General features: G+C 57.3%; 2 protein-coding genes across 6 annotated transcripts; both read right to left on the bottom strand.

The window, feature by feature from the left end:
* Positions 1 to 210: 210 nt before the first annotated feature.
* RAVER1 (ribonucleoprotein, PTB binding 1) lies at positions 211 to 14,006 on the bottom strand. Of its 5 annotated transcripts, none has more exons than XM_068537024.1 (14): positions 13,743 to 14,006; positions 12,114 to 12,180; positions 10,044 to 10,513; positions 6,118 to 6,309; positions 5,869 to 5,998; positions 5,446 to 5,540; positions 4,577 to 4,664; positions 4,019 to 4,230; positions 3,830 to 3,923; positions 3,630 to 3,754; positions 2,771 to 2,845; positions 2,167 to 2,325; positions 1,696 to 1,779; positions 211 to 1,608 (listed from the first exon to the last, which is right to left on the bottom strand). In XM_068537024.1, the coding sequence occupies exons 1-14, from the start codon at positions 13,959 to 13,961 to the stop codon at positions 1,462 to 1,464; spliced, it is 2,157 nt and encodes a 718-aa protein (XP_068393125.1). In that variant the 5' UTR covers positions 13,962 to 14,006; the 3' UTR covers positions 211 to 1,461. The 5 variants fall into 5 exon arrangements, with proteins under 5 accessions (XP_068393125.1, XP_068393126.1, XP_068393124.1 ...); XM_068537025.1 differs by having other exon boundaries at positions 2,167 to 2,307; XM_068537023.1 differs by having other exon boundaries at positions 3,630 to 3,923.
* A 290-nt stretch (positions 14,007 to 14,296) lies between these two features.
* On the bottom strand, positions 14,297 to 19,676 carry ICAM3 (intercellular adhesion molecule 3). Its single transcript, XM_068537027.1, has 8 exons — positions 19,591 to 19,676; positions 19,386 to 19,477; positions 18,458 to 18,724; positions 16,090 to 16,398; positions 15,484 to 15,765; positions 14,957 to 15,211; positions 14,588 to 14,836; positions 14,297 to 14,499 (listed from the first exon to the last, which is right to left on the bottom strand). Exons 2-8 carry the CDS (start codon positions 19,465 to 19,467, stop codon positions 14,297 to 14,299), a joined length of 1,647 nt encoding a protein of 548 aa, XP_068393128.1. The 5' UTR covers positions 19,468 to 19,477; positions 19,591 to 19,676.
* Positions 19,677 to 22,088: the final 2,412 nt, after the last annotated feature.

Below are 22,088 nucleotides of genomic sequence, written 5' to 3'. Positions count from 1 at the left end.
GCATGCATCGCGGCGCACACGCGAGAAAAGGGCCCGTAATTGCCCGAATATACGCGCCGACGTTTTTGCGTGGGGGCGTGCGACAGAGGTGAGTCCAGGAGGAGGCTGCCAGAGTGAGGAGCCAGGCAGGCGCGGCTGCACCAAGACCTGCAGGGCTTTCCCAGACCTCCCACCAGGCCCACTGTTATCCCAAGAACCAGACAGGTCTACTTTCTTTAAAACCATTTACTTACAAACTTTAATTCAGCAAAGGTCTGTGTGAGAAGACTGGGGAGAGGACAGCCCCCCCCGCCCCCGGAGTGGATGTGGACCCCCAGAGTCAGGGGAGGGAAGCTGGTGGCCCAGCCGGCCAGGACCAGGGCCCAGGGTCACCTCAGGCTGACATGTCCTGCTGGTGGGCAGGGGCAGAGCTTATTGGCATGTTGTTGAATTTTCTAGCACTGGGCCAAAGGGAGGCCAGCTCCGGGTGATCTGGCCTGGGGATGAAGAGGCGGAGCTCATCTTCAACATGGAGGAGACAGCAGAGGCTCAGTGAGATGTACAATGCCTGACAGACGGACAGCAGGGGGACTAATTTAAGCTGGCAGAGAAAGCCCATCCCTGCACCTAAGCCTGAGCAGGAGGGCTGGTGGGACTGGTTTGCCAAGACCAAGGCTTTGGCCTTCTACTGTCCCCACGATGGGGGACCACGGGTAGAGGGGCCCAATCCCCAGGCCAGAGCCATTTGGTCCTGAGTCAAGCTTCCGGAGCTCAGCATCTGAGAGGCTCTGGCCAGCGGGGCCTGGGGCCTGGAGCCTGGCTTTTAAGGCATCAGAAGGCGAGGGGACTGTGGTAGGGGGCAGGGGACCTGGAGGTGGAGTACAGGTCAGAGAGGGCAGGCAGGGGCAGGAGACAGCCATGCCTGCAGCAGTTGTGGGAAAAAGAAAAAAGGGCTGAGCCATTTCAAACCGAAAAGTGTGGAATGGAGGCCCAGACACGCTGGGCCTTGAAGGAATCAGAGCTGGGGGTCGTCCTGGATTGTTTAAAAAATAATAAAAATTAGAAAAGGAAACCAAAGTCAACTGTCAAAGTTAAAAAAGGGGGACAGTCTCTGATCCTCACGGGAGGTCAGGGAAACCTCCAAGGCACTCGAAAGGCCAAGATACAGGAGCGACGAGGCAGGAGAGGACTCCCAGAGAGACGAACACAGGCGGACACAGGGGTGGGGAGAGAGAGCAGGCCATGGCCTCTCCCTCTTAAGGCTGCAGGGTTTCCACACTGGGAGCAGGCCAGAGGTGCAGAGTGGCTCCCAGACGCCCCTACATTCCTTGGGCTCCTGCTGGTTGGTCAGCAAAGTCTTTCAGAAATTTTTCTATTACCGAAAGGAAAAAAAAAAGAAAAAGAAAAATAACACAAGACAAAACACCAGAAAACCCAAAAGCGATTTGGTGCAGGCCCTTGAGCATCTCCAGCACTGGCCCCTTAGAAAATCCTCTTGCGCTTCAGGTAGGAATCTGCGTAGTGGCCTCCAAGGCCCTGGGAGTGCTGGCCCACGTAGCTGCCTTCTGGGCTAGGCTCGGGCGAGGGCAGCAGGTGGGCGAAGCTGCGTTTCTGGCCACCCAGTGGGGTCTGAAGACAGAGGGGAAGGGGTGGTGGGTCAGGGGCCACCCAGGGGCCACCACTCCCCAGCCGAGTGTCCCCACCCCTTGCCCGTACCTTCAGCAAGTGGCTGTGGCCATTGGGCCCAGGGCCGAGGCCCAGGAGCCCTTCTCCAGAGCCCAGTGGGGAGGAGCCGACCGCCTGGGAGAAATGGGAGAGATGTGGGATGGGAAAGCAAGCAGCCCCCAGAGCAGAGGCAAGGGTTTCAGGTTCAAATCTTGCTGCTGCCACTTACTAGCTATGAGACTGGGGTCAGATTACTTCATCTCTCTGGGCCTCAGTTTCTTCATCTGTGGATTGAGGCTATACCACCCACACCCTGGGCTGCTGGGGGAGGAAGTGAGAGGCCAAGAAGCCTGGGCAATACTGGGTGCAAGACACATAGGCTCAGGGAGAATGGCTTGTTTCAGCTCGGCCCTGAGCAAAACTGACCCCTGCCACCACCCTGGCCTTGGCGCTGAAGGTCACAGGGCCCCATGCATCCTGGCTGTCCCTGGGAACCTGTGCTCAGTCTGGGAGGCTCCTCACCTTGTTAAGGTGGCTCTGCTTGAGGCCAGCCTGCAGGCCGCTGGTGAAGTAGGAAGTGGGTGAGCCCAAACAGAAGTGGGAGACGGGCCCACCGCCACCTCCGCCACCCCGCTCACCAAAGCCACTGGGTGGGGGGGACATCTGCAGAGAGGGGGCTGCCTGAGTAAGACAGATCATTGCAGTATCACCCCCTTTTGTCCCCAAACAACTCTGGGCTTTGGCCAATATGACAGTGGTGTGACAATGCCAGCAGAGGGGCCTGCCCTCCCTTCCTCCTCCAGGGAACCCTCCTCCAGGGAACCACATGCATGAGCACAGGGGGGCCTGCTGGAGGATGAGCTCCATGTGGAGCAGATAAATCACTGCAGCCGAGGCTCTTCACCAGCCTACTGACTGCCAGTTATATGAAGGAAGCCACTATGGACTGCTGAGCCCCAGCTGACCCGCCAGGTGACTGCAAAGAACTGCCCACCCACCACCCCACAGAATGGTGAGAAATAATAAAATATTTGCTGTTCTAAGTCACAAAGTGGTGGAATTGCTTGTTATGCAGCAAAAGCTAACTGATACACCCAGGAGGTAGGGTGGAAAGGGCAGTTCTTACTTTGTGTCGGCTGGGTCCGTGAGGCCCAAGGGTTGGCTCCCGTGGGTGGGAGAAGAGCCGCCGAGGTCCCACATCCTGAATGAAAGTGGGAGAAGCACGTTGGGTTGGGGTCTGTAACCAACCTCACCCTTGATTCAATTCCACGGCACAGCTGTCACTGGGGAAGTCAGCCCCCTCCAGGAGAGGGCAAACTCTAGTGTATGGGGGCAAACTCAGCCAGCAGGGTGGGGCAATGAGACAGAATAGGTACCCAGTCCCAGGGGGGTGACTGTACCTGGACCCCAGAGGGCTGTGAGAGTGTGTGGCCCCAATGGGGCCAGGGGTTTGGAGTTTTCAAGGCAAGCAGGGCATCCAGGTTGTGTGAACTCCTGTGTTTTTTTTATGTTGGCACTGGCATTTATTTCGGTTATTTTTTTAAAAACCCACTGTGGGCCAAACACAACACAGGTGGCCAACCTGCAACGTCTGGCCTAGAGGAAGTCGGAATCATAGAAGGAGCAGCTCTCCAGGGACAGAGACATGAATTGCAGAGGGGAGGAGGGGGAGAAGGACAGAGAGACAGAGAGGAGGCTGAGCCCTGTCTCTAAGGAGAAGCAGAAGTGTGGCTGCAGGCCTCTCGGGAGAGAAAAACTGACTGACAGGAAGCGAAGCAGGGTTTGATGATGCGCAGAGACAAACAGACAAGAGACTTAAGGGCAGGGACTGCGTCCAGCATGTTCCCCGCTGTCTCCCTAACGCTTGGCCTGGCACAATCAGTACTAGAGAAATGTCAGTTTGGAGAGTGACTTGCTCCCAAGGGACAAAGGGCCACAGCAGCCGGCCTTTGGGAGGGCTGCCCCCAGGGCGGCCAGGTACTTACTGAGGGGTAGTCGAAGCCATAGCTGTCGGGCAGCCCTGGATCGGGGGGCAGGCGGGCGCTGGTGAGGGGGCTGAGCAGGCGGGACTTGAGCTGGAAAGCTTTGCTGCTGCCACCACCTCCAGGGGCTGGGGGGTTAGGCAGGGGGCCCTCAGCTGGGCGGCGGCTTCTCCCAGCGCCTCCCCAGCCCCGGGCCTCCTTACCCGCCAGATTGCTGGCCGGGAGCAGGCTGTGTAGGTTCAGGTAGGGGTTCAGGGGGATCCGGAAGTCCTTGGGAGGCTCCCCTAGCAGCGAGACCTGTGGCGGGAGGGCCAGGTTCATGAGGGCCCCTGGCAGGGGGGCCCTCGCAAGGCAGGGGGCTGGAATGGTGCTGGGTGCAGGTGGGGCCTTACCCCAGTGGGCGTTGGCAAAGGCCCACTGTCCTTCTGCAGGCCTCTGAGACCAGTGCCTCGAAGCCCCACAGGAGCAGGGGGCGGAGTGAGCTGGGGTGCTGGGGGACCCAGGCCCATGGGTTCCCGGTCACCCCCAGAGGGGCCAAGCAGTGGCGGCAGCAGGGGCGGTGGCTTCCCTCGCCGGGGCGGCAGCTCCGGGGGCAGGCCCCCTCCTACAGAGAGAAGGAGGAGGGTGTCAGCAGCCCGACCACACAGGCCCCCTCCTCCCAGGGCCCTACAGCTTCCGCTTGGACCAGGGCCAGCAGCCGGGGGGTAACTGTGTGCTGGACACTGAGCAGGGCCCTCAAAGTGCATCAACTCCCAGATGTTCATGGCTCCCCAGGGAGGTGTGCACCCACGCACTCAACTGACAGGCGAGGACACTGAGACCCAGAGGGGTTAGGTCACTTGCCCAAAGCTGCACAGCTGGGAGTTTACCACGCCCAGTGAGGAAAGGGGCCCAGGAAGGGGAAGTGGGATGGGACCCACAGGGATGGGGAGGAGCGGGGTCTGCATTACCTGCAGACAGCTCCCCGAGGAGGGGGTTGGCCGGCTGGGCCCCGGGCTGGAGGGTGCCTAGGGGAGAGTCTCCCAGGATCCCGGGTTTCTAGGGACAGAGCACAGTCAGCTGGAGACGAGGGCAGTGGGTCACAACGCCCAGCACACCGAGACTCCAGCCCACAGCCAATCACAGGCAGACACACAGGGTGTCTCCCAATGTCTGCGATAGCCCGGCCGTCACCCACCCAGCCGATGGTGACCGAGGCCTCCTGCATGCCAGGGCCTACCCGAGGTGCTGGGGAGACCCAGGGAACACGGACCATGCGCAGCGGGTCAGAGCCTGTCACCCACCATCTCACACCCAGCCCACTTGCTGATTATCACGGAAGCAGTGTCTTAACACGCACAACACCACGTCGACTTCAGGCACACGGCGTGTGACAGCCACATGTGGATTCAGTCACTCTTAGCCACACAGGGCCCAAGCCCACAACCTTACCTTCTGTCAGTTACCGTCAAGACACATCTGCACCACTGACTTGGCCCCAGTGAATCAAACCAGACAGGGCAGTGAGTGTGTGTGTGTGTGTGTGTGTGCAGTGTGTGTGTGTGGTGTGTGTGTGTGTGTGTGTGTTTGAGGGGGTGGGGATGAGAGGCCCCTCTACTCCCCTGTGCAGCCTCAGCTTTGACTGAGTCACTTCCTGAGTCCTGAGCACCTGTGACAGGCCGGGCCCCATAACGGGCCCCAGGGACACAGTCTGATGGTCCACAACCCCACTGATGGTGAACCACCCGTTGGTGGGTACAAGTGGTGTTGGAAATGGAATGACGAGGGGCTGCGGGATGTGAGTGAGGAGGGAGCCCGTGGCCCCACGGCCTGCCGTTACCTTCTGACTCTGGGTCTGCAGGGCGAGCTGCAGCAGCGCTGTGGACAGGGCGGGCCCGTTGAGCAGCGGCATGGCCGGGGGTGCGCCCAGGAGGCCTAGGGGGAGACCCAGAAAATGGGAGGCGGGCCCCGGGTGGAACCCCCCCACCAATTAAACACAGCCCCGGGCCTGTGGAGAGCAGGAAACTGAAGCTGCCAGAGGGCAACTGACAACCACAGAAAAGGGCCTGGGAGATGTGTCCCCCCGGGAGCGGACGGTCCCTCCCGCCACCACCCCCTGCGAGGGGCTCAGGGCACCAGCTCCGTCGGGGGAGCATCACTCCACCCCAGCCCCTGCTCACAGGCTCGTGTCACTCGCAGCTCAGGTGGGAACGGTTGCGGGAGGCGCCCGGCGCTGAGAGCGCTTGGCCCCTGCTTGCCTTACCCTGCTTGCCACCCGCGCCACCGTGCAGCAGGGGGTTGAGCAGCAGCTGGAGGGAAGCGGAGGGCCCCAGGTTGTTGAGCAGCTGCAGGATGTTGGGCTCGGGCAGGAGCCCTTTGCCCCGATTGAGGGCCTGCAGAGAGGAAGAGAGGCGCAGCTCAGGGCCCTGCCTGGCCACAGAGGGTGCCCGCCTGGTCCCCTGGCTCCCCCATCTCCACCCTCTGGGGCACCCTCCCTCTGGCACGCGCTCACCGTGGCCTGGGCAGCAATGAGCGCAGCCAGCATGCTGCGGCCAGGGGGCCCAGGGGCGCAAAAGGAGACGCGCAGGTGGCTGCCCCCCAGGGCCAGGCCATCTGCCCGCTGCTGTGCCTCTTCCGCCATCTCTGCCGTCTCGTATTCCAGCACGGCGAAGCCCTTCAGCTGCCCGTCCTGGCCGTACGCCAGCTGGGGGGTGGGGGGAGAGGCAGTCATAAGCACCTGGGTGGCAGTGACCACCATCACATGAAGTGACCACAGTGACCAGATGAGGATCCTGATGACAGTGACACCCCAGAGAGAATGGACTCGGGGCCCTGCACTGTCCCGTGCCTGGTTTCAGCGTTAGCTCGTCGAATCTTCTGAATGGCCCCAGGATGCTACATCCTGCCCATTTTTCAGAGGGGGCAACTGAGGCTCAGAGAGGTCAGCACGCCCAAGGTCACACTGTTGGTGGGAGGGCAGAGCCAGGACCCACTCCACACGGGTCAACTCCCCCAGGCCTTGCGCCAGCGCCACTTTGGGACTTTGCCTGGGATTCCTGAGCACATGCTGGTGGGCTCAAAGAGGAGGGGCCAGCGGGAGAAGCAGGTGGCTCGGAAGTGCAGCCCTGCCACAAACCTCAGGCCGAGGATGCAGGTGGGGCTGGGAAGGGCACACAGCCTGGTGGTGAGGCAGATGGCCACCAAGCTCGGGTTTGAGGCTGGTGGAGCTGGGCTGGAGGGTAGAGTCACACAGCCAGTGAGTGGCGGGAACAGGGATGTGGTCACAAGCAGGCCAGAAAGGCCCCTTCACCCCCCTTGACGCAGTCATTTGATACTTCCGGCCCACAGCCCCCTCTCCAGACCCTGGGGCCAGATATGTTCCAGGATTGAGGCTGTTTGGGAGATGAGAAAGAGGGTGCCGCACACACCCTGTATTAGGTATCAGTCACCCCCAGTGGGTTCTGAGGCGCCCTGGAAATCGAGTTCGTGAATAGCTTGGCAGCAAGATGCAAAGACAAAGGCCACAGACGACCCCACATCAGTTCAACTCAGGCTTTGCTGCCCAGTGAGCCTGCCCAACTCGGAACAAAACTCTTGGTTTTCAGGGTGTTGTAGGTGCTGGAACTGTGGGCCGGGGCTGTCCCAGGGAGAGCAGATACTGTGAGAGCACTCAGCTGGGCCCTGCGCGCCCACAGGCCACGTGCCACAGGCGCTGTTTCAGCACACCCAATTTGCAGGTGAAGTAACTGAGGCTCAGAGAGGGGCAGTCCCTTGCCCAGGCCACAGAGCTGGAGCTGGGATCAGACAAGGCCAGGCAGAAGCCCTCAACAGGACTGGGCACCTTGGCGTGGCAATGGCTATCCTGAGAACCACTGCTGTTCCTCTTGGGTCCAGAATGTCGCATGGATGACTGCAGTGTGGTTTGGAGCAACGCACTGCCCGCCAGTAGGGCATAGCACAGAGTCCATAAAATGGAATATGGTGCAGCTACAGGAGAAATGAGAAAGATCTCATTTCTGAACATGGGAAGACGCCCAAGATAAAGTCAAACCAATGCAGGCATGGCAATATTTGAGTCAAGAAAAGGGGAATGCAGGAACATATATACGTATCCATTTGAAATGCATAATAAAATCTCGCTGGAAGGACACACACAAACTGCTCCGAGAAGGGGCTGCAGGAAAAGACCCTGCGGAGCCAGGAGGGAGTCTTCACCGCAGGGCCCTTGTGGACATGCTAAATTTCGAAATGGGCCTGGACTGCCCATTCATAAAAATGAATCAAGTTGAAAAGGCTTTTTACAACACCCCAGGGTCTTGGGACACCTGCTTTATACACATCCATAACGTTCAAACATTTTTAAGCAACTTTGCAATAAAATGAAGCAATTAAGATACGTAGGGACTTCCCTGGTAGTCCAGCAGTTGCGGCTCCGTGCTTCCACTCCAGGGGGCACGGATTCGATCCCTGGTCAGGGAACTAGGATCCCACATACCGCGCGGCAGTAAATACGTAAATACAAATTATATATACATATAAAAAAAGATACGCCAAGTGGCCTGTGGATAACTGGCAAAGTGAACCGGACTGGGTTGCTGTGGGCTTTCCTTCACGATCTCCTCCTGATTACGTCAAAAATAAAACACCCCCCACATGGGCAGCAAACTCCCGTCGTGGGAGGCAGGGGCGCCCAGTTGAGAGCGGGGGCCCCAGGGTCAGCTGCCTGATCTTGGCTCCCAGCCCACCGCTTACTGGCTGGCCAGCCTGTGGAGGCCACTGCACCTGCCCGTCCACGGCCCTCAGTTTCCTCCTCTGTAAGATGGGCCCAGCCACTAGACCCACCTGGCAGAGTGGCGGTGGGGGTTCAACAGTGTGCTCAGCAGGGGCGGGGGAGGCTGTGGGCGTGGGCCCAGTGCCCACTCTGAGTGCCCAGGCAGAGCAGGCTCGGGCCTTCAGCCCACCTCTAGCGAGCACTTCACCTTCGCCTCTGGCCGGGCCCGGCACCAAGGCCTGGATGTGCTTCTTCTCACAGTCACGCTCGTCTCATCAGACAAATAGAGAAAGGGATCAAAGAGCAACCAAGGCCACAAGGCTCCTAAACAGGGGGACCGAGGCTCACACCTCAACCTGCCTGACTCCCAAGCCCAACCTCCGTTCAACCAGCATGCCCAGCATGACTGGGCCCCTCGGAGGCAGTCACCTCGAGGCCGGGGCCTCAGCAGGTGCTCAGCAGACATCTGGTGAATGCATATGTGGAGGAATGCGTGAGCAGCCGTTTGCAATAACCTAGTCACAGAGCACGGCCAGACCCATTTTGAGATGGGGAAAGCAAGGCCCAGAGAGAGAACCTGTAGTTGGCCACAGCCCTTACAATCTCCACACGAGAGGAGGTAGCTGCTAAGCTATATGCATATGTCATCTGTGTCCTGAGTCCCGTCCAGGGCCTGGCACACAGTAGGTGCGCGGCAGAGGCAGCAGTGAGCAAAGAGAGGGGCTCCTACCAACGCCAATTCCCCAGCACCAACACCCAAGGCCACAGAGCTGGGGTGTGAGCCCAGTACCAGCCTCCTCCAGGGTGGCCTGGGGTTCCAATGCTGGCTCTGCCACATCCCGGCTGTATGTCCTGGGGCATGTCAACTGGCCTCTCCATGCCTGTGTCCCCACCTGAAGACGCGGATGACACCTGCCTCTCCAGGCTGTTACAGGATGGAGGGATTGCAGGTAAGCCCAGTGAGTGCTGAAGGAATGTCCACCCTGGGGGTCTGTGGGCACGACCACCTGGGAGCTCTCCAAGAGCTGGGTCTGGCCTATTCTCGCCCCACCGCGCCTGTCATGGGGCTAGACACCCTCACAGAAGGGCCCAAAAAGTGAGACTGGAATGAACCAGAGATTGTTTTGCTAAACCAACGCATGAGTATTGAACCCCTTCTTACAGAGGAGGGAAACAAAGACTCAGAGAGTGAGTGACTTGCCACAGAGCAGGGCTGGGATCTGGCCACGTCCAACTTCCTGACCTCGAGGCTTAAATGGACTGTGGGCTCCTCCAGAGTAGCCTCCTTGATGCTGGGCCCGGGGCCTGGGACCCAGGAGGCGTGAGCGCAGAAGTGGATGTGAACACAGGGTGAGCAGGCCTCACAGCCATTTTTTTTTTTTTTTTAACAAAGGTAGTCTTGCCTGCATTTTACAGTGGGGAGGTTAAGCAAGTCGCCAGAGGGTGTGCGGGGATCTGAAGCCCAGCCAACTGGCTCCTAGGTGGGCTGTCACCCACTGCACCACGTGGCGTTTCTAACAAGAAGCCCATTCAAAGTGGCATCGCTGCTGCCTTACTGAAAAGGGGACCCAGGAGACTGGAGAGAGCAGGTGACTCAAAGGCCCCTCTGAGGTGCTCTGGGCTTCGCATCTGCTCCCCGAGATCCCCGCACTGGGCACAGGGCTCACCTGGCAGAAGGTGGGTGCGTGGACAGCCGAGAGCGCCCGGCGCAGGGCATCCACATCACTGAAGCCGGGCGGCAGGCGGTCGACACAGAGGCAGCGGGAGTGGAGCAGGGAGGGCGTCAGCTGCCCGGCGTCTGTCCAGTGCACGTAGAGGGTGCGCGGGCCCAGCGGCTTGCCCAGCAGGTCCGACTTGGCGCGGGCGGCAGAGTCCTTCTTCATGTACTCGGCGAAGCCATAGCCCTTGGAGTGGCCGGTGCACTCGCTGTAGACCAGGAAGCAGCGCTCCAGGCTGCCAAAGGGCCGCACCAGCTCCTCGAACTGCTGCTGCGTGAGGCTGGGGGGCAGGTTGGCCACGCACAGCAGGGCGTCCGTGGGCTGCAGCTGCACCGACAGCTCGCGCTCCCGCAGGCGGCTCTGGTGGAAGGCGCTGATGGCGGCCTCAGCCTGCTCCCCGTTCAGCAGGGTCACGAAAGCTGCGGCGGGAGGGAGTGTGGGTCAGTGGGGCCCCCGAGGGCCTGCCCCTCCACCCCGTGGTCGCCCGCACCGACCTCCCTCCAAACCACATGTGACCTCAGAACACCAAACAGCCAGGACATCACAGGCACCAACTGAATGGAACAGTTGCCAGCCTTGAGCCACAATAGCCAGCGCCTCCGGGCTCTTCGAGGCTTGCTCCTTGCAACCCGCGGTGACGCTCACCTACTGGGAGCCTGGCCCCATCCTAAGAACTACATGTGTAACTCGGGTGACACACAGGGTAGTGGTTAAGCATGTGGTCACTGGAGCCTGGGTTTCAACTCTAGCCCCTGAGTGGCTTTGAGGTCTATTTCCTCGTCTGTCAAACGGGAATAACTTACTGCTCACAAACACTATTTTTCCAGCAATGAAATGGGCCCAGAGCAGTGTCCTGCCCAAGTGCCTGGACTTGAACCCAGGCAGGCCGGCTCCCAGGCACCCACAGTTTTTCAGGTGTTTTAATACGTTTGGCTTCACGATCAACTCCAACGGGTCATGTCCAATTTGCTGAGAAAACCGAAGCTGAGGAGGGTAAATCACTTGCCTATGGCCATAGAGTGAGGACCAGGACTAGAACCCAGGTCCATTTGCCTCCAGGGTCCAAGATCTTAAGCACTACTTCCAGCCCACCAGCTAGGTCTCGAGGGGTCACCAGCCCTCAGTGCCTTCTCACCCATGTTATAGTTCACAGGCAAAGGCCCTGGCTGGTTTAACACCTGGCACAATGCCTTGTGGGCACAGACACCCACCGAGAGCCTCCCATGTAGGGGGCCAAGGCTGACAAGACCTGTCCCTGTTCTCATAGAACTGACCACCACATGCAGGAGGCAGGTGAGTGGGCTGGCAGCGACAGCCTAGGGTGGTCGGTGCTATGATGGGGTGGGGGGGTGCGCTCAGGGCACTGTGAGGAGCTGCCTGATGCCAGCTGGACGGAAGAGGAGACAGCTAAGAACAGTGGCAGAGGGAACAGCCTGGAACCTTAGGCACCTGAGGAGACGGTGAGGCTGAGGCACATCCTTGCAAGGTAGTATCAGGAGGAGCCTCAGACAGGTTTTGAGGAGAGAGAAGAATGATCAGGGTTAGGACCAGGTATGATCAGATTTGCAGTCAGATCAGAGCTGGCGGTCTGGGGGAAGGCAAGCAGGGGAGTAAAATCGTGGAGGCAGAGAGGCCAGAGGGAGGCTGCCATTTCGGCAGAGATGTACCCTAGGTCCAGCGCAGGACAGACTGTTGCCCCAATCTATCCTTCATCTTGGGTGCCCATCGTGGGGCATCCTTGATGTTCCTCTTCCAGGCTACCCAGCAGATACCTGGGCACTGGGTACCCATTCCCAAGCCATCCCCCCAGCCGGCCAGTCACCCATGCCTGTCTGGTCTTCTCCTTCAAGTCCTCCAGAACAACTAGTGCCCCTCCATTCTCTTGGCTTCCTTCTGGTCCATATCCCCTCCATCGCTGCTGCATGTTGGGCCTGAAGTTCATGAGACACTGGGCCAAGATTCTCCCAGCTTCAGGGGCTGTCATCCCCTGCCCCTAGCCCACCCCACAGTCCCACAAACCTGTCCCTTTGTATTTGTCCACAAAGCAATACTTGAGCTCATAGTCGCCGAGCAGGTCGTGCACCTCCTGTGGAGACAGAAGCCAGAGGACAGGGAATCACCGAAGGCTGAAGGGAGCAACCCAGTGCCACCTTCACGTGGACCAGCTATGAGGGCAGGTCAATTACCATCCCCATTTTACAAAGGAGGAAACTGAGTCTCAGAGCAGCTACTTGCCCAAGGCCATTGAGGCCATACCTGGCAGAGCTGGGATTCAGAGCTTAGCTGCAGATCCCATGCTTTTAACCAACACAACACACTCTTATTAGAGAGTCAGGTGTGTCTGAGTTCAAGTCCCAGCTCTGCACACACCCACAGGGAAGTTGTTTAACCCATCTGAACCTCGGCTTGCAAGACTGACCCTTTCCAACAACCTTGCAAATCAAGTATTAACAAATCCATTTTGTACATGTGGAAACTGAGGCTCAAAAAGGTGAAGAAAATTGTCACAGGTCATGCAGTTGGTCAGCGCAGCAGTGGGAATGCCACCCATGGGTACCTGACTGGGGACCCTGTGTACTTAACAAGCCCACATTGTGTGGCTTCACGTGCCTCCCCATTTCCTCCTACTGGCAGGGCTGCCTTCTTGCAAGCCAGCTATGGAGGCGAGGCTCTGGGGCCTGCTTGTGCCAGACACACTGTGCACCCTGCAGGAGAGGCAGCGTGTTCCCAGCTGAGAGATGGTGGGCACTAGGAGGATGGCTGACTCTAGAAACAAACCAGACTATGCTTAGGGGTGCCTGCCCCAGGTCTGTCCCCAAGTCACACCCCTCCCAACACTCCTAGGGCCCCACCAGCCATGTGACCACCCATGGGCAGAGAGAGCCAATGGCAGGTGTGTTGATGGGCCAGAGACCAGAGATTCTCCATAGCAGGGACAAAGAACCCATTCCATCGCTGATGGGCAGGGCAGACCAGATGCAATCTTCCTGGGTTCAAAGAGCACTGGGAAGTCCTGCTCCATTTGGCCCCAACAGAAGAGCACCCTTGGACAGATCAGCCAAGGGGGGGGCTACATGGAACAACCCCCCCCCCTCTTTTCTGCAGGTCTGTGGCATGGGGACAGGAGGAGACTCCATTTTTCCAAATTAATCCCGAGGCTTTTGGGGAAAAAAGACCCCAGAAGCTGCTACGACTTCCGGATCTACCTCTAAAAGGAGTTAATAAACGCTTGCTAGGAAAAGGCATAGTCTAGTCAACCATGAAACTTATGGATATGAGGTCCCACCACTCCATGGTAGAGCAGGAAGCAACTGGCGTCCCAGTTTCCACAGTCCCGATCTGGCTGCCCATTCACAATCCCCCAACGTGGCCAAAGCTGCCCGCCCCCTTCCATTCCCCGCCCCCTTCAATCACTTGGTTTCGTCCAAGCCTGTGGTCGCCCCTAGCAACGTCCCCTCAATCAAGTTGGTTTCACCCTCCATCTCCGACCCCCCACATCCCGCTCTTGGTCTCTCCCGACCCCGCGTGGATCCCGCGCTTGGACTCAGCCTACGCCCTCCGCCAGAGCGTTGGTGTCGCCCGGTGCCCCCCGCGCACGCGCACGGTGGTATTTCCCGCCACGCTCCCACACGGCCACCCCCCCCACACCTGGTTGGTCACGTCCCCCGGGAGGCCCCGGATCAGTATCTTGCGGCGGTTACGGAACTGGCGCTCGGTGTGTTCCAGGCGTTTCCGGATCTCCTCTGGATCTAGCGGCGGCAGTTCTTCTTCAGGCGCCCGGCGCTCCGCGACATCGTCAGCTTCAACCTCGGCCCCAGCCTCCGGGCTCAGCGGGGGCCGGTGAGTAACGGACACGTCGGCCGCCATCTTGGGAAACCCGGCGCCTTCTGGGACCAGCGAGCCGAGGCGGAGCGGCATAGAGCGGCAACGAGGGCGCGTCCGCCGATTCGCCGAGAGAAACCCCGCCTCCTTCCCGACCCCTCAGCCCATTGGGTAAGGCCCCGCCCGCCTCTCAGAGTTCAAGCCGCGTCTGGGCGCTACAGGCTCCGCCCTTTTCCGCTGTCAAGGTGTCACTCAAAGGACGCGCGGAGCAGTGGAATGGCAAGCCACAGTGTGCGGATTTTAAAGCCTTTATTAGTGCGGAGTTCGGGGATACAGCCAAACCTTCGTCGTCTTTGCCCAGTATCACGGCACTCTGATGCTCAGGATAACTCCACTGCCACAGCCTCGTCGGGCTGTTTAGGCGCGAGGGGCAACCGGGTGCTACTTTGCCTCACGTGGTAGATGTCACGCCGCTTCTGCACCCCAAAGACGTACAGTAAGGCCGCAACAAAAATCACCAGGCCCAAGATCGTTAACACCCCCAAGGCAATGGAGACAATGGTGGTGGCGATGGGGTTCCGACCTGTGCAGAAAAGCGAGGAATAAATACGCGCGTCTCGGCCCCTCCTAAGCTTGCCCGTCTAGAATAAATACGCCCCGCGTAGGCTCACCCTGAACGTCCATCATCACTGTCAGAATGTCCGTGCCCCGTGAGCTCGCCGCTTGGCAATAGTAGGTGCCACTATAGTTTAACCTGACGAGGAATGGGATGCCGACGGGCAACTTGAACATGGAGCCTTCCTGGAGACACTGTAGTTTGGGGTTCGGGTTGCCCCGGGCCTGGCACTGCAGGATATGCATAGTCCTGTCTTTCCACGTCAAGCGCTGGGGACATTTAGCTCGGTCAATCTTGGGGCCGTCTGTGGGACCACCAAATGATCAGATACACCCAACACAACCGAGGCACAATGGGACAAGGGAGAGACAAGTCTTCCCAAATCAAGGAAGCAAGGGATTAAAGGTCAGAGTGACCTACGCACACAGGACACGCAACTGGACGCTCCTGTTACGGTGCAAGATTACCCCATGCACCTCGAGGGCGGCATTGCAGAAGAAGGTGCGCCTGTCGTCCTTCGCAGTGGCGTTTAGCTGAAGGTGGGCAGGCTGTCCCGGTGCCGCGGCTGGAACTCCGTCCAGCGTGACCTGGACTCGGGGTCCGGCCGCGCAAGTCACAGTTACTGTGGTCCCCTCGGTGGCGTTAGGCTCGCTCAGTGTCAGGTTGGGCCCCTGGAAGCCTAAAGGCGGGGCATTGCCCGGGAGTTTGATGACCGCACACCTCCCTTGGGTCAAACCCCGCCCCCACCCGCCTCCTTCCCCTCGGGGTATCCAGGCTACGCCTTCATCTACTCTGCAGCCCCCACCCGGTTTGGGGCGCTCAGGCTCTTCTTCTCGGGTCACTTAGGTCCCGCTCCTCTCCGGTTTAGTCTCCGCCCAATGCCACGCCCCCTTGGGCTATGGAGGCCCCGCCCCTTGCCTCCTGAGCTATTTTGGCTCCGCCCCCTCTTACTATGGGCCTTCACGTTCTCCCGGGTCTCGCGGCTCTCGCCCCCCAAGGTCACGTTGCAGACAATCTCCTGAGTGCCCTCCTGCTCTGCTTTCGCTCTGGCTGTGGCCGTGAGTGTGTCAGCGTGGCTCACGACTGTGGCATTCAGCATCTGGTCCCCCAGCGCCAGTTGCACCTGGGCCTCCGATGCTGGGAACAGCCCATCCAGGGTGCAGTCAACGGTCCACGACGTTCCCACCTCCGAGAACCGGGGTACAACGAGGCGCGGGGGGATCATGGGCATGGCTTGAAAGAAGGGTGGGAGTGAGCGGGAGGAGGTCTCACAGCCGTGGAGGCCCCTTTTCCCATGACACTCATCCTCACAAACCAGGGTCCTTCTTTCCCAGGATACCTTGCGGCCTGGGTCACCCCCTTCCCAGGACACACACTCACAGCCTTCTCCAAAGGTCCCATGGCTGCGAGCCTCCCATATGAGGCTACCCATGGCTAAAGGCATGTTTTCCCAAAAGCCCTTGAGGTCCAGGCCACCCCCTTTTCAGGAATCCCGCGGCCAGAGCACCCTTACTCTGGCTTCGCTCATCACCCACCGTCTGCAGTCCCTTCTCTCACCAAAGGTTCGGAGCTTCCTGGGGGCCGAGCTGTTCTGGTACAGTCCCAGCCCTTGGGACTGCAGGTCCAGCTCCGTGCGGCAAGAAAAATTGGCACCATGGTCATCTCTGGTCGCCAGCACTGTGACCGTGACCTCGGCAGGCTCCCCCTTTCCCGCTGGCTGCCGGCCCAGCTCCTTCTCCTCACGAAGCAGCACCACGGTGAGGTGGTCCCGGGGGGCCCCACCGGACACCATGCAGCGCAGGATGAGGCGCCTGCCCACGGGCTGCCAGGGCGGCAGGGGGGCCAGCTCCACGCGCTCCGGGAACCCTGAGTCGGGGGTATGAAGGGGAGAGTAGAACTTATCAGCCAGGCTGGCAGCCTCCACACTAGGGAGTGGCGAGGAGTCAAGGGTGGCCCAGTGCAGGACTGTGAACTTTGAGTTAATAAACCCCCAGGGCTTAGAAATGTGCTAGTATAAGTGTTTGCTATTATCATTAGCATCATGATTATTATTTCCTGTTTTGTCGGACACCTTGCCAGGCACTGAAATAAAAGTCAGATTTTCTGTTCCCAAGGACCTCACCGTTAAGGGGAAAAAAAAAAAAAAAGGAAGGAAGGGGACTAAAGTTTATGGCCACTTATGATGTTAATAGTAATCATAAAATTTCCTGTTTATTTTGAGTTTTCCTTAGACTTTCCAGATGTCATCCACCTTCATTCACACAGCAACCAAGTGAAATCTCTTCTATTATTCTTCCCTTTTATGGATAGAGAAACTGAGGCCCAGAGAGGTGAGGATGAGGTGATCTGCCCAAGGACGCACAGCCAGGAAAGGGCAGAGCCAGGGTTAGACAGTGGTTTTCCCAAACTCCAGACCTGTGTGTCCACCTTCCTCCTTGATATCAGGTCTAGGAACTCCCCTGACCCCTCCTCCCAGCTTCTGGCCTGGACTCTGGTCTTGGCCTTTCCCAGAGTTTGGTCTAGCCCTCCCGAATCAGTCCCAGCTGCTCAAGGCCTAGGGCAGCCTCTCAGGGTGCTCTGCACAGTCCTGGGGGACTCAACAGCCCCCGGCTGCGTCCTCTCCCAGCTGCAGCTGCAGTGGCCCTCACAGGCACACATACCAAACCCTGGGCCTCCTTTGGAGGAACATCTCTCAAGCCTGGATCTCAAGCTGTCACACACAGGCCTGCGGACTGGCTGCTATGGAAAATAGTTAACATCTAACTACTTATAATTTTAGAATATTTAACAAGGAGGCCCCCATCTTAACCTCTGGTTAAGGGACAGTGGTATGCTGGCCAATGCTGGTTATGCTTGGGCTCTCTGGGGTGAGATGGGGGAGCCCCAACATGGAGCATTTGCCAATTTCTGTGGTGTAAATACTTTGGCTGATTTCAAGCTACTCAGTGTGACACACTGAGTAGCTTGAAATCAGCTATTCAATGAGCTGGGAGGAGATGAGCACCATGGGCTCTCATGAGCCAGGACCAACAGACTCCTGCACAGCACTGGACAGAAGCATCTCACGGTCACACAGATGGGGGGACCCCCAGATACATACATAGGCAAACAGATATACACACGCAGATGTACATGTTACAACAGAAATACGCACAGAGACATATACAGACACGTACTGACACAGACATCCACACATGCTCACACACAGAGATACACAGATACACAGGCACAGATACCGACATACAGACATATACAGACATTCACACACAGAGATATACACAAATCCAGAGACACATACACACAGGCACACACAGACATACAGACAGACACATATACAGACACACACAGTCTCACAGAGATAATGACAGATACAGAAGCTCACAGACACACACATAGGTACACAAACACGAATACAGACACTGGTGCACACAGGAGGAGCATACACACAGTTACACATGTACACTACACTTTTCTATGGCTTCACAAAACAGTAGGCACCAAGAGTGATGTACTCTGCCACTTTCTAGTCTATTGTATTTTTTTTTTTTTTTTTTTTTTTTTGGCCACACTGCATGGCTTGTGGGATCTTAGTTCCCTGACCAGGGATTTAATTCAGGCCCTCGGCAGTGAAAGCGCGGAGTCTTAACCACTGGACCGCCAGGGAATTCCTGAGATATTTTTAAAATGCTTATTGGGACCCAAATAAATTAATTCACAACTGCTGCCCTGGCATGTGGTCGAGACGCATCTCTCTGTCTCTGTCACACACACCCACACACACACATTCAGGTCCGAGCTCTGGGTCAGAGCCCGGGTCCATTCCTGCAAACTCAGGGCCCCCATGCCCGCCCCACTCCCCTGCACCATTGCTTATCTAACCCCACTGCTGCCGAAGCCAGTTCCACCTCCAGGCACAGCCACTCACGGTACACTGTGATGTTAGAGAAGCCTATCATCTGGGAGCCATTGCAGAAGCCAGAGCAGAGGAGCTGGGTGTCACCAGTCACATTGCTGAGATGGAAGGCTGCCCAGCTCAGGCCACTGCCCACCGACTCCTTGAGTAGGGACGTCTCCAGGGAGATGAGTTCAGCGCTGGGGCAATCTATACTGCAATTTACCAAGAGGGACTCTCCGGCAGGCACCACTGGGTTCTGCGGCTCCACTCGCAGCTGGAACTCCTGCCCTTGGGTACCTGCGGGAACAGAAGGAAGCTCTCCTGGGGGTTCCAGTGCCCCCCAACCCACCCATTTGCAGGCTCCACAATTCAAAACTTCCTCTTGCCGAGATATGATGGTCTCTGCCTTCATGGTGCTTCAGTTTAGTGAGGAAGACAGATGATGGATCAGGAACCAAGGAGAGCTGGGAGGGAGGCCAGGGGAAGCCCTGATCAAGCCTCTAGGAGGAAGTGAGTCAGGGAAGGCTTCCTGGAGGAGGGGACCACTATGGTCAGTTTTAAAGGGTCAAGGAGGCGTTAGCCAAGTGAAAGGGAAGAGTGATCCTGGCAGACTGAAGAGCATACGCAGAGGTCGAGGGTCCAGATGGACCAGGGAGGGAATGCGTGCATGCATGCGTGCTTGGGTGTGTGTTTGTGTTTAAGTGTGTGGGTGTGTGTGCGTGTGTTGTGCAGGGGGAGAAGAACAAGTCAAATGCAGGGACTGTGCCTCCGGGAGCCCTGAAGGCTGTGCTAAGAGGCCACCACTTTCTCCCGAGGACACTGGGGAGTCCCCTGGCCGATCTGGGTTTAAGAAGTGTTATTGGAACAGCCCAGGCAGCAGGGTGTGAGGCGCTCTGTTCTCCTTCCCCTCCGCCACCAATCCCGCAACTCCAGCCCTCCCCAGGTTGCCGGGCCTCACCTGGGGGCAGCAGACAGCAGACTAGAAGCAGAGAGATGAACGAAGTCCAGCAGGCCCTGGGCAGCGGCCCTGAGGGCATCATGGTGGCCAGCCTGTAGGAGGAAGTTGCCTTGATAAGGCTCTGGGCACCGGAGAGCAGGCGGGTCACCCAGGGGAAGGAAGCACAGCCACCGCAGTTAAGAATGCAGAAGTCCAGGGGCCACACCTTGCCCAGGCCTAGGGAGGGGCAGGGGGATATTGTGCGGCCCCAGGGGTCCAGAGTTGGGGGCCCAGGGAGGTGGAGGGCGCTGGCCAGTCTCCAGGGAGTCTCAGGTAAGGCAGACCTCAGTCACCGCCCCTCCCCACACCCCCGGCCCCCAGATGAACCCACAGGAAGTGCTAATGCAGTCTTCTTCCTTTGTTTTTAGCACGGGAAAGCCTGGAGGGGGGAGGGGGTGGAGGTGGTGAGACACCTCCTTCCTGTTGAACTTAGGTGAAGGGGGGGTGTTCTGTTCCCAGAGAGGAAGTTAACGGGGGATATTCAGACACTTTCCTTGAAGAGATAGGGTGGGATTTCAAGGCAACATTTCAAGGAGGCAACAATGGGTGGACTTCTAGGCAGGGCTTCACGCAGTTAGCGCGAGATCCCAACATTCCTGGGGGGCAAATAAGAGATTTGGGGGGTGATAATGAGGGACCCCTAAGATGAGTGAAGCCATGAAAATGAACAGAGCCCACATTTATTGGGGACTTGTGCTAGGCTCTGTGTTGGCTGCCTGGGTGGCTTTTATAGGACCCCTTATCTTTGAAGATCTTGTGGGTGGGGTCCCCCGTTCCCTGTGTGCAGTGCTGAGGTGGAGTGTTTGGGGGACAGCTAAATCCTGAGCCACCGTCTGCCAAGGGTGCTACTTGTAACCGGCTCTTACCCCTGTCCCCCTCCCCCCTTGCCCTTCTCCAGGTAGCTGGTCTCTTTATCCCAAGAGCAGGGACTTGGCTGGGGGGGGTGTGGTGGTCAGGTGGGGACTCCCACCTCCATCAGTTCCATCTCTCAGGCCTCTGACCTGCCTCCTGTGCCTCTGATCTGAGCTCTAGAGAGGGACCTTGTTGAAGATCTTTTTTTTTTTTTTAAATTTATTTATTTATTTATTTACTTTTGGCTGTGTTGGGTCTTCGTTTCTGTGCGAGGGCTTTTTCTAGTTGCGGCAAGCGGGGGCCACTCTTCATCGCGGTGTGTGGGCCTCTCACTGTCGCGGCCTCTCTTGTTGCGGAGCACAGGCTCCAGACGCGCAGGCTCAGTAATTGTGGCTCACGGGCCTAGTTGCTCCGCAGCATGTGGGATCTTCCCAGACCAGGGCTCGAACCCGTGTCCCCTGCATTGGCAGGCAGATTCTCAACCACTGCGCCACCAGGGAAGCCCCTTGCTGAAGATCTTGATGGCACTCAGCGTTCATCCACTCTCCCCATCCCTAAGGCCATACCCCCTCCTCTCTCACCTGGAGTACCCTCCCCAATGAGGTCTCTCCTCGCCTGCCCCGCCTCCCAAAAATCCGTTTCGCACATGGTGCCCAGAGAGCAACTAAAACCCAAATCAAAAGTATTTGTAAATAATATATCTGATAAGGTATTAATATCCAGATTATAAAGAATTCCTACAACTCAACAACAAACCCAATTCAAAAATGGGCAAAGGACTGAAGCAGACATTTCTCCAAAGAAGCTATACAAATGGCCAATAAACAAATGAAAAGATGTTCAACATCATGAGCCACTAGGGAAATGCAAATCAATGCCACAGCAAGGGTCTTCCCTGGTGGTCCAGTGGTTAAGACTCCGTGCTCCCAATGCAGGGGGCCTGGGTTCGATCCCTGGTCAGGGAACTATATCCCACATGCATGCATGCCGCAACCCAGAGTTCGTATGCCACAACTAAGGAGCCCGTGTGCCGCAACTAACTAAAGGAGCCCGTCTGCCTCAACTAAGACCCCTTGCAACCAAATAGATAATAAAAATAAATAAATAGTTTTTAAAAACCACCACGAGATAGCACTTACACCTATTAGGTTGGCTGCTATCAAAAACAAAAAACAAAACAGAAAATAGCAAGTATTGGCGAGGACGTGGTGAAACTGGAACCCTCATACTCTGCTGTCAGGAATATAAAACGATGCCAACACTGTGGAAAAAGAGTTTGGTGGTTCCTCAAAAAGTTAAACATAGAATTAAATGATTCAGCAGTTCCACTCCTAGATATATAACCACAAGAATGGAAAGCGAGGATTCAAACAGAGACTTGCACACCAATGTTCATAGCAGCATTATTCACACTAGCCAAAATGTGGAAGCAACCCAAATGATGTCCATCAACAGAAGAATGGATAAACAAAATGTGGTGTATCCACACAGTGGAATATTATGCAGCCTCCTCACTAAACAGACGTGAAGATCCACCAGAGGGCAGACAGCAGAAGCAAGAAGAACTACAATCCTGCAGCCTGTGGACCAAAAACCACATTCACAGAAAGATAGACAAGACGAAAAGGCAGAGGGCTATGTACCAGATGAAGGAACAAGATAAAACCCCAGAAAAACAACTAAATGAAGTGGAGATAGGCAACCTTCCAGAAAAAGAATTCAGAATAATGATAGTGAACATGATTCCAGGACCTCAGAAAATGAATGGAGGCAAAGATCGAGAAGATGCAAGAAATGTTTAACAAAGACCTA

Source organism: Eschrichtius robustus, chromosome 2 (genome assembly GCF_028021215.1).
Source record: "Eschrichtius robustus isolate mEscRob2 chromosome 2, mEscRob2.pri, whole genome shotgun sequence".
In the NCBI taxonomy this organism is placed as follows: domain Eukaryota; kingdom Metazoa; phylum Chordata; class Mammalia; order Artiodactyla; family Eschrichtiidae; genus Eschrichtius; species Eschrichtius robustus.
Note: the sequence above shows the minus strand (reverse complement) of the source record. Positions and strands in the feature narration are given on the sequence as shown.